Source organism: Chlorocebus sabaeus, chromosome 8, assembly GCF_047675955.1.
Source record: "Chlorocebus sabaeus isolate Y175 chromosome 8, mChlSab1.0.hap1, whole genome shotgun sequence".
NCBI lineage: Eukaryota > Metazoa > Chordata > Mammalia > Primates > Cercopithecidae > Chlorocebus > Chlorocebus sabaeus.
Window position 1 is genome coordinate 39,805,013 of NC_132911.1, and position 11,839 is coordinate 39,816,851.

The 11,839-nt window shown below is 41.9% G+C and overlaps 1 protein-coding gene across 1 annotated transcript in view; it reads left to right on the top strand.

Annotated features, from left to right (window-relative positions):
- The window catches only part of IDO2 (indoleamine 2,3-dioxygenase 2), a 70,015-nt gene extending 64,475 nt beyond the window's left edge, over positions 1-5,540 (top strand). The window contains exons 9-10 of the mRNA XM_073018042.1: positions 2,558-2,706; positions 4,242-5,540. Of these exons, the coding sequence (XP_072874143.1) occupies positions 2,558-2,706; positions 4,242-4,597 (505 nt within the window). The 3' untranslated portion in view covers positions 4,598-5,540. The remainder of the gene's footprint in view (positions 1-2,557; positions 2,707-4,241) is intronic.
- Positions 5,541-11,839: the final 6,299 nt, after the last annotated feature.

Here is an 11,839-nt window from a genome sequence, read left to right on the forward strand (position 1 = left end):
CCTCTGCCTCTGGGTTCGAGCGATTCTCCTGCTTCAGCCTCCCGAGTAGCTGGGACTACAGGTGTGCACCACCATGCCAGGCTAATTTTTATATTTTTAATGGAAATGGGGTTTCACCATGTTGACCAGTCTGGTGTCAAACTCCTGATCTCGAGTGATCTCCTCACCTGGGTCTCCCAAAGTGCTGGGATTACAGGCGTGAGCCACCCCATCCAGCTGGGATATAGTTGTTTTCTAAATCTATGAGGCTAGATAAAACCATTTGGAAATTGAGACTAGTGAGCAGTCCATGGACTGACCCTTTGAGAGTCCAACATTTAGCAGTACTCAAGATGGGAAGGAGCTAGTGAAAGAGCCCCGAATAACTACATAAGACCATCAACCGGATTACAAAGAAAAACCCGAACAAGTATGCCCATATATCACCCAATAGCAGTTATGCCTTTCATATTTCTTCCCCATAAAATGTTCATCAACTTTATTGGACCAGGGTCTTAACGGACAAGTCACAAAACCTCTCTGGAGCCTATTTTGTTTTTCAACAGCTATAGGAAGCAAATATAAATTTGGAAAACAAAGGCTCAGAAAGATTTGTACAAAGTTAAACAGTAATGAAAAGGGAGCCAGGATTCCCATTCACTCTAAAAATTATGATAAAATGGCTAGTATTCATTGAATGCTTAACATGTTCCAGGCCCTGGGCAGGTATTATTTTAATTAGTTCTCACAATAATCCAATAAGGTAGATACTAATTTTCTCAGATGAGAAAGCTGAGGCTCAGAGGAGGTTAATTAACTAAGCCAAGGCTCACTATTAATAAATAGCAAAGCTAAAATTAAATTCCTTATCTGATAGAGGTAGAGGCCTTACTCCTAATAGCTGCAGCCTGTCAGGACCTGGCAGTAGTAACCTCTCCTTTCCTCTTCCCACCATTCCCCTGCACTCTTTCTGTACCACATCTCTTTTCAGACTGATGGTGCCCGAGTTACAAAGGCCACCGTGCTATTTACCCAGTGAAAGCCGTAGCACAGCCAACCCAAAGAGCCCCCAGTGACAACAACCCGGCTCCCTACAGCACTTCCAGCCTCAGAGCAGTATTTGAAAAATATCATGAACAGCAAACATGGCAGTCTGTCTGTGGCTTTTGTATGTGTATATGGTGTGTGCGTGTTTCCCTTCTCTTGAGCAAAATGACTTTCAGTATTATAGAAAAATGGTGCCACATCAATGTAAATCTGTTATTTAAACTCATAACAGAGAAAGTAACCTGTTTCTGGCTATAGGAGGAAAAGACGATATTCTTTAGTAAAAATGGAAATCCACATATGAAGTTCTTGTAGAAATGAAGATAGAAAATTGCAAGTTTGGGGATCAAGTTCTGTTTCTATCATCCTTTAACAGTATGACCCTGGAACCTTAATTGCTTTAAGTCTTTGTTAGTTATCTATGAAATGAAGTATTAAAAAAAAAACCCCAAAAACCTGTCCTGATCTACACACAAGAAGTCAAATGAGAAAATGAATGCGAAGATGCTTTATAAACTATACAGCATGGTAGGTGCAAATGTGACATGAGCTTGTTCTTGTTTTGGACTCATTATAAAGTCATGCCCACACACTCTGTGATTGTTCAAGACTATGCAAAGTCAGACACAGGAAAATGAGTAAAACAGATGGAGGCATAAAGAGGGGGAACTCCGAGAAAACAGTGAAGAACAGGAATCAGAGAGACAAAGGAGAGGAAAGGTGGGGAGGAGAAGAGAGGGAAGGGAAGGGAGGAGAGAACAGCTGCCTCGTGGAGCATGGCCGGCAGCCCAGTCCCAGCCTTTCTGCATGTCCCTGACTTCAGCCTCTGGTGAGGCACAGGCTTGCTCTGTGCTTCCTGCTGTTACTCTTCTCATCCATCCTTATTATCAATACCTGTGGTCAACAAAGTATTTGATAAAGGCATCCTCAAAGTCAGGTAACAGATTACAAAGTTAGGTAATATCCAGCATTGATAGTTTAATGTGATGACTTGTTAACAATTATCACTGTTTCAGGGAAGGGCAAAGGTGTGTGTGTGTGTGTGTGTTTTCCTTTGTGTGTATCCGTGTATGCAATTGTGGGTTTTTGTGTATATTTGTGAGGCTTTTTACTTGGCGGAGTTATAAGTATCTGATCATCAAGGTTGAGATTAGCAAAGAAAGTGAAGAAGATTTTTCCAGAGCCCCTGAAATGTTCCTGTTGAGCAGCACTGAGGACATCTTTATAACCGAGTATTTGCAATAAATATGTCATGGGACCAGTGCCACAAATTCCTCTCTAAATAGCCTTTACCTCTCTGGAATAACCCTTTAGATGAGGAAGAAAAGGGCTATGAATTTATAGCTTGTTATGAAGCTGGAGTGAAGATGATGCTTTAGTACTTATCCTACAAAGATACCCCCAATCCCTCACCCTAAAATTACCGTTGAAATCATTTTCCCTTTCTCCTTCACTCTCAGTTTCCATGTCAGAAAATGTACCATTACCTCCCTGCACCCTTTTCTTCTCTCTCACTTTTACTCTTGCTTAGATGGAAAGATAACCCAGCAATGCCTGCAGGGCTGATGTATGAAGGAGTTTCCAAAGAGCCCCTGAAATACTCGGGCGGGAGTGCAGCTCAGAGCACAGTGCTTCATGCCTTTGATGAGTTCTTAGGCATTCGTCATAGCAAGGAAAGTGGTAAGTCAGACATTTTGTTTTCCCTTAAGAGGAGAGGGGGGAAGAGAAGAGGGTTTTTTTTTTTTTTTAACCAATTGATAAAACCAAATATAAATTAAAATGTCATGAAGTTTATACTTCTCTAAGTCAGCCAAGAAACCACATGACTGCCAATGTTTTTGTGTCAAGTCAATTAATATTGGAATATCAGATCTCAGCTTGATCTTGGGTTTTACTTCCAAATCTTAAAATGTTGCTCTGTTTCCAACTGTTCACTATCACTTTGGTTTGGGTCTTTAGAAACTAGCTTCCTTTTTCTGAAATGGGGGAGAGATGTAGAGTTTGAAGGCTATGAGCCTGGGCCAGCTGGAAACAGGCCTGGGCTCTTCCGAGAAAGTCCTTCCCCACAAAATGGTGCAACCTCTAGCCAAATCTACTTATACTAGCAGAGGGATCTATCACCCTGGAAGCTTGAAATTGCTCATTTTCTTACCTACCAGGATCAAGTTAAGTTTTTAACAGTTGCAAACAAGACACTTCATACTATGGAGTTTTCAAGTTGGATTGGAAGAAAAAGAATCACCAGAACTTAGTGTCATAGATTCAAGTTGGTTCTTTAGAACTGTGATAATTTTTCATGGATTTTGGCATTTGGTGATGTCAGTGGTTGATTTACTTACCATGCATACTATTAAACCCATAATGAATTTCCTATAAATATCTATTGATTTGATTTTTAAACCATTTGGCTTCAAGAGGCTATTACTAAAACAGTGACTCATTATCTTTTTTGCCTTCACAGGCTCTGTATAACTTTCTCCTTTTCTTGTGCTCCCTCCAAAACAAAGCATTGAGGAAACAAAATTCACGAGAGTATTCAGCTAGTCAGTTCAAGGGTTTGTGTCCTACGTTTGAAGATACTCCTCATAGCAGCTACCAACTGGATACTTCGTTTACATTTGTTATCTAGTAAATATTTATACATTGGCAAATAAATCTAGTGCCAACTCTGTCATCTGAGATGTGCTTACTTTGTTTCCTCTTCTCCATCTCCTGTCAACAGTTAGAAATATGAATTTGAGTATGTGAAGTCTGCAAACAAAAGGGCCAAGGTAGATTTGAATTAGAACAGCAGCAACAGTTTCTGGTGCATTCCTGTCTGAAAAAGCAGACAAGATTGGGCACCACCGTGGCTCACACCTGTAATCCCAACACTTTGGAAGTCTGAGGTGGGGGGATCGCTTGCACCCAGGAACTCAAGACAAGCCTGGGCAACATAGCAAGGGCCCGTCTTTACTAAAATAAATACAAAAAATATTAGCCGGGTGTGGTGGTGCACACCTGTAGTTTCAGCTACTCAGAAGACTGAGGTGGGAGGATCACTTGAACTCAGGGGCAGAGGTGGCAGTAAGCTGAGATCACACCACTGCACTCTAGCCTGGGTGACAGAGCAAGACCCTATCTCGAGAAAAAAAAAAAAAAAAGAAGCAGCAGCAGATGAGCTCTGCTATATTTCCATGTGGAGCTATGACATTATGTTGTATTGTTTCTTTCAGCTGACTTTCTGTACAGAATGAGGGATTACATGCCTCCTTCCCATAAGGCCTTCATAGAAGACATCCACTCGGCACCTTCCCTGAGGGACTACGTCCTGTCCTCTGGACAGGACCACTTGCTGACAGCCTATAACCAGTGTGTGCAGGCCCTGGTAGACCTGCGGAGCTATCACATCACCATGGTCACCAGATACCTCATCACAGCTGCAGCCAAGGCAAAGCGTGGGAAGCCAAACCATCTCCCAGGGCCGCCTCGGGCTTTAGAAGACAGGGGCACAGGTGGAACTGCAGTTATGAGCTTCCTTAAGAGTGTCAGGGATAAGACCTTGGAGTCAATCCTTCACCCACGTGGTTAGGAGACTGCCCTCTCCCCAGCAATGCAGAGCCCCCATGGAGGGCAGGTGGGCCTGGAGAATGAGGATCAGGGTTCTGCCTGGGATCATCCAGGAAGGATCTCAGCCCTATTCATGTTCCTGCTCTACAGAGCACCATAATCTCCTTGTCGAGAACTGTTGACTTCACAAAGGAGAGTTGATGTGGCCAAGACTTTCCTTCTCTACCTGATCACTGCTTAACAGCAAGTATCATGGATACTTCCTCATGCAGAACCCCCCAGAGGAGTGACTGTACCCCATTCTCTTGGCCAAGTAGTAGAAAACCAATCTGAATTTCAAAAATCAGATAAAATTGCCCGGGGATACATTACCTGTTGATTTTCTTAAAAAACAAATTCACTTAAGAATTCATTAAGTTCCTACTGAGCACTGCCTCCAAGATTATTAGAACAAGGATTTCTGTGGTCCCAGACCAGCCCTCTTCTCCCTGAATGTGTTGAGTTTGGTGGCAGGAGGTTGGAAATGCTCCAGTGGAGATGTGGAAGAAAGAGGATGCTGACAATAAGGACTTGGATGTCACCAGTGTGAAAATGAGCAGTTAATGATACGGGAACGTTGAGAACGGATGAGACTTTCCACATGGTACCTAGATTTGCAAATTGTATTGTAATGCCTTTCTTTATTTTTAGAAGAATTATTCTCTCTTCTTACTCTGAAAATCTGTATTTGTAAAATGAAAGAATGGATCTTATATAAGTAAATAAGAAAACTGGGAATAAGTAGTAAATCGATGTGGTCAGTGTGCAAATAAATGTAAATGCTTTTATTGACTTGGTTTCTATCTCAAGAGCTCATTCCACCTGGCAGCAGAAAATGAGAAAATTTTAATCAGGCCAATTTATTTATTTATTTATTTTTGAGACGGAGTCTCGCTCTATCATCCAGGCTGAAGTGCGGTGGTGTGACCTCTGTTCACTGCAACCTCTACCTCCTGGGTTCAAGTGATTCTCCAGCCTCAGTCTCCTGAGTAGCTGGGATTACAGGTGCCCACCACCGTGCCCAAGTAATGTTTTTGGGGTTTTTTTTTTTTGTAGTTTTAGTAGAGATGGGTTTCACCATGTTGGCCAGGCTGATCTTGAACTCCCAACCTCAAGTGATCCACCTACCACCGTCTCCCAAAGTGCTGGGATTACAGGCCTGAGCCATTACACCCAGCCAATCAGACCAATTTAGAATAAAATAAATTCTGTTAATTGAAGGTTGCCCCTCACCCTCCATGCTGTACACACACATATACCTGGAATAGCTTCTAAATTCCAGGGGGCCTATCTAGTATCTTGATCACTGAGCAGCCTCTGCCAAGTTCATAAATGCTAAGAAGTCCCTCTCCTCATGTGGACACTGGTCAAGTGCAACCTGTGGCCTGTGTCATCATGTCTCAAAGCCCTTCACATTCTCCAGCCCTCAAGGTCCTATCACAATACCTGGAAAAATATCTGACCACTTCCCACCTGCCGTAGGAATATTTGGAGACTGTTATAACCACAGCAACCATCTCCTCTTTCCAGTGTCATGGGGGAAAGAGAATTTTGCAGGCTTGTGAACTCTCGGGGCCCTTGGTAGGACGCCATGAACCAGTGTCTTCCACCTGGGGCACGGGGAGGGCCCTTCCTGTCCTATCTCCACAGGGCTTGGTCTGGCAAAGATGAGGTGGACAGGAAAGACCAAGAGCTTCTTCTCAGAGACACTTTCAGATGCTCTTCCCTGCTGCTGACATTGCCCTCTCTTCTCTAACCCATAAGGAATAATCCTTTTCTAGTCTGGATGGGCCAAGGAAAACGTCTGGCTCTGACGGTATCCTCTCTGCCTGTTGTTCAGGTCAGAGTCTGAGCTCAAAGACTTAGGCTACCATGACTCAGAACGCCTTTTCTCTATGCATGCTGTTCTTGTGTTTGAAAAGTCTATTTTGAACCTCAAAAAGTGAGCATGAATATATTTGTTGTTCTTTGATTTGCTCTGGGATCAGTAAACTCAGACAGTCTTAACTACCTGGGTTGAGCATGTGCCATGGTCCAAGGATGTGGACAGGTGGCAGGAGAGGACAGAAGCACATTGGTGAATAATCCAAACCATTATTCCTCCCCACTGTCACTCTCAGGTATAAAGCTCATGACCTTTAGAATAAGATTTGTTTGATTTATGACTTTCCTGTTTTTAAAACAATATGTTTTTTGACTAATTTCAGAAAGTCACTAATTCTCAGATTCCTATTTCTTATAAAATCGAGATGATCAGATGGGTCTCAAAGTAGATACAAATAACAGAAGTGATAGTGCCTGGCAGAAAGGGAAAATGTCAACAAAAATGTATTTGGCTATGAGGTGGGGCTCAGAGCATAGATTGCATATATATAGTCAAAAGAGAACATTATATTCCTCCAGCTTCTTGAATCCAAAGCAATAAAATGATTGTTTCTCATTTGGATATGCGGGGAGGTAGAAACTGACAAAACTATGGGCTTCAAGAGCTGAAAAACCAGGCCAGGAGCGGTGGCTCACACCTGTAATCCCAGCATTTTGGGAGGCCGAAGTGGGTAGATCATCTAAGGTTGGGAGTTCGAGACCAGCCTGACCGACATGGAGAAACCCCATGTCTACTAAAAATACAAAATTAGCCAGGCACACCTCTAATCCCAGCCACCCAGGAGGCTGAGGCAGGAGAATCGCTTGAACCTGGGAGGTGGAGGTGGAGGTGAGCCAAAATCGCGCCATTATACTCCAGCCTGGGCAACAAGAGTGAAACTCCGTCTCAAGAAAAAAAAAAAAAAAAAAAAAAAAGCTGAAACATCTGGGTTTGTATTCCAGCTTTGTCACTGACAGACATGTTGTCTAAACTTTCATAGCCACAGTTTGCTTATTTATAAAAGAGGTGATTTCATAATTACTGTATGGAGCTAAATGGTGGTTATCACATTACCATTCTCCCTGTTTGGTCCTTGAACTGGAGAGAATCATGTCTAGGGGTTCCTAAGAACCAGAACGGAGCTTGGAACTGGTGTCTACCTCCTCGTAGTTGGTGAAGAAAAGGGATATGACACCCAATCAAGCAAGAAAAGTGAGATAGAATCTGGATTTGTCTTGAAATCATGTAGACATGTAATGAGTGATGCAAGGACCTTTGAGTATTGAAGAAAGGATGCCACAGTCGCTTCAGCTTTTAAACCTAGACCTGTACTAAATGGGGACCTATTTTGTGACTTAGTGTTACAGGCTTAACAAGTAATCATCTTAATTGGTTTACTTTTAAAGGATTCAAGTGCACTCAAAAAGACCACAAAACTTGACACAGAATTTTCAATAAATATTGAATAAATGGAAAACTGGATAAATTAAATGAGGTAGGAAGAGAAGTGTACAAAATTTTATCTTTCAAAGCCTTCAGAATATGTTGTGTTTGCTTGTTGTCATTAAGCCTTATACACGAGGATGAAATAAAAGCAAATGTTTTTATTTTGTTTGCTAATGAGCAACAATGAGCCAATTAACCTAGTTCATATGTCGGGTATGATTTTCTGGAGCAAGAAGTTCCATTTTCAGCTTGATGTATAATGGTCAAGGTAAAGCTTCCACTACAGAAGAGAACAAAGTTTTCTCAAGTTTCCTAGGGATGAAGGGTATGCACACCAGTGAAAAAATGACTATCTAATGTAGAAATATTATTAGGACAGTGTAGGGGTGTGACTGTTGAGCTTGAAGAAATGGCAGAGCTGGTGTTCAAACCTGAGTGTCTAATGTAGACATTTACTTATAATACAAGATGTACAAGCGGTTTATCTTGCTTAACTTTTTCTTTTCTTTCTTTTTTTTTGAGACAGAGTTGCTCTTGTTGCCCAGGCTGGAGTACAACGGCGAAGTCTCGGTTCACCGGAACCTCCACCTCCCGGGTTCAAGCGATTCTCCTGCCTCAGCCTCCACAGTAGCTGGGACTACAGGCATGAGCCACCGTGCCTGGCTAATTTTGTATTTTTAGTAAAGATGGGGTTTCTCCATGTTGGTCAGGCTGGTCTGGGACCCCCAATCTCAGGTGATCCACCTGCCTCAGTCTCCCAAAGTGCTGGGATTACCGTGAGCCAATGCGCCTGGCCTGCTTAACATTTTTGAGTCATAATAGTCACATTTTACATGAAGATAATAGCTACTTTGCAGTGTTTTTGCGAAAAGTCAAGCTCATATATATTGTTAGAGAGTTGGCACTGAGTGAATGGTTGTACTGTGATGATGCTGCTTATTCCCTGAAGATCTTCATGGTCTGGATAAGAAGAAATGTCTAGGGAAGGAAAAGCAGTAGGAGTAGGAAGTGTGTGCTCTCTCACCCTGTGAGTTCTGAGGCAAGTGGAGAAGAGGGAGGAAGACATGCAGTCGAGAAATGCTGCAGAGGCTGAGCACGGTGGCTCACGCCTGTAATCCCAGCTGCTTGGGAGGCTGAGGAATGAGAATCACTTGAACCGGTGAGGTGGAGGTTTGCAATGAGTTGAGATCGTGGCACTACACTCCAGCCTGGGTGACAGAGTGAGACTCTGTCTCAAAAAAAAAAAAAAAAAAAAAAAAAAAAAAAGAAAAGAAGAAGAAGAATAAGTGTTGCAGAAACCCTTGGAGCATGTGTGGAGTCATGTGTGTATGTGCATGGAGGTAAGAGCAGAATTATGACTGAGGATAAAGAGACTGAAAAACTGGCCCAGATTCAGATCCCAGGATAGACACACTCTGGTCTGGGACTTATGTTTTTTGTTTTTTTGTTTTTGTTGTGTTTTGTTTGAGATGGAGTTTCACTCTTGTTGCCCGGGCTGGAGTACAGTGGTGCATTTTTGGCTCATTGCAACCTCCGCCCCTCAGGTTCAAGTGATTCTTCTGCCTCAGCCTCCGGAGTAGCTGGAATTACAGGCGTGCACCACTACACCTGGCACCCAGCTAATGTTTTTGTGTCTTTAGTAGAGATGGGGTTTCAGCATGTTGGCCAGGCTGGTCTCGAACTCCTGACCTCAAGTAATCTGCCCGCCTCGACCATCCAAAGTGCTGGAATTACAGGCATAAGCCATCATGCCCGGCCTGTAAGTTTTGTTTCACAATAAGAACAAGAAGGTGCCATGAGATTATACTTTAGGTTCACCCAGATAAAATCAAAATGAATGGTAGTGTCTAACACACCATGGTTTCTCAACAATTGCAGAATAAATCCATACCCAGATTGAATGGAATAGACGGGAGGTCTACAAGCTCTTGCCCTCAAAGATGGTTTTCTTCAGGATACTCATCCTTATTGCCAGGGGCCCAGTGGAGGTCAGGAAAATGCTTGTTTTCTTTCTATCTTAAGGAGGCTGCATCTTCAATTATTGTAAGTCAGTCCTGCAAATGGATGGAGTAGGTACCATTCGTGTTCAGTGGGAAGCTTCACCAAATTTATGCTGACATATAGATCTCTCCTTTCAGTAACTTGATAAATATTTGAGATTCCTTAATTAAAACCTTATATCAGGCTTCTCCAGAGAAACAGAACACTATTTTTTATATATGTATATATATGTGTGTGTTTGTGTGTGTGTGGTCCTTTGGTATCAGTAGAAGATTGGTTCCAGGACCCCTGCAGATACCAAAATCAGGGGATGATCAAGTCCTTTATATATAAAATTGTAATATTTGCATGTAACCTATACACATCCTTCTGCATACTTTAAATCACCTCCAGATCCCTAATAATACCTATGTAAGTAGTTACTAATAATCCCATGTAAATAGTTAAGGTGTGTTTTTCAATTTGTATCATTTCTATTGTCATATTATTATTTTTTATTGTTTCATTTTTCTGAAAAGTGTTCATCTGTGGTTGGTTAAATCTACAGATGTCAGACATGAAACCTACAGATATTTGGGGGTCCAACTCTGTGTGTGTGTGTGTGTGTGTGCATGTGTGTATGTAGATAGAGAGAGAGAGAGAGAGAGATAATGGAGGCTAGAAATTCCAAAAGCTACAGGATTGACTATCAAGCTGGAGACCCAGGGAATAGCTTTGTTGCCGATTATGTCTGAAGACCATCTGTAAGCACAATTCATAATTCTTTGTCTTAATTTTTTATTTTTAATTTTTGTGGGCACATAGTAGGTATATATATTTAGGAGGTACATGAAATGTTTTGATACAGGCACGAAATGTGAAAATAGCACATAATGGAGAATAGGGTAGCCATCTCCTCAAGCATTGATCCTTTGAGTTATGAACAATCCAATTACACTCTTTATTTTAAAATTTAAAATTTACAGGCCAAGCGCGGTGGTTCACGCCTGTCATCTCAGCACTTTGGGAGGCCGAGGCGGGCAGATCACGAGGTCAGGAGATTGAGAAAATCCTGGCCAACATGGTGAAACCCCGTCTCTACTAAAATACAAAAAATTAGTCGGGCGTGGTGGCATGCTTGTGTAGTCCCAGCTATTTGGGAGGCAAGGGAATTGCTTGAACCCAGGAGGCGCAGGTTGCAGTGAGCAAAGACCGTGCCACTGCACTCCAGCCTGGTGACAGAGCAAGACTCCATATCAAAATATATATATATACAATTAAATTATTATTGACTGTAGTCACCCTGTTGTGCTATCAAATAGTAGATGTTATTCATCCTTTCTATTTTTTTGTACCCATTAACCATCTCCACCTGCCCCCAGCCCGCAACCACCCTTCCTAGCCTCTGGTAACCATCATCCTACTCTCTGTGTCATGAGTTTAATTTTTAGATCTCACAAATAAGTGAGAACATGCAGTATTTGTCTTTCTCTGCCTGGCTTATTTCACTTAACATAATGATCTCCAGTTCCATCCATGTTGTTGCAAATGACAAGATCTCATTCTTTTTATGACTGAATAGTACTCCATTCTAGATATATAACACATTTTCATTATCCATTCATATGCTAATGGAAACTTAGGTGGCTCCCAAATCTTAGCTTTCATAAACAGTGCCGCAAGAAACATAGAAGTGCAGAAATTTCTTTGATAGACTAATTTTCTTTCTTTCTTTCTTTTGGGTGTATACCCAGCAGTGGGATTGCTGAATAATATGGTAACTTAATTTTTAGTTTTAGATTTTTAAGGAATCTCCAAACTGTTCACCACAGTGGTTTTGGACTAGTATACATTCCCATCAAGAGTGTAGAAGTGTTCCCTTTTTTCCACATCCTTGCCAGCATTTGTTGTTGCCTATCTTTTGAATAAAAGCCA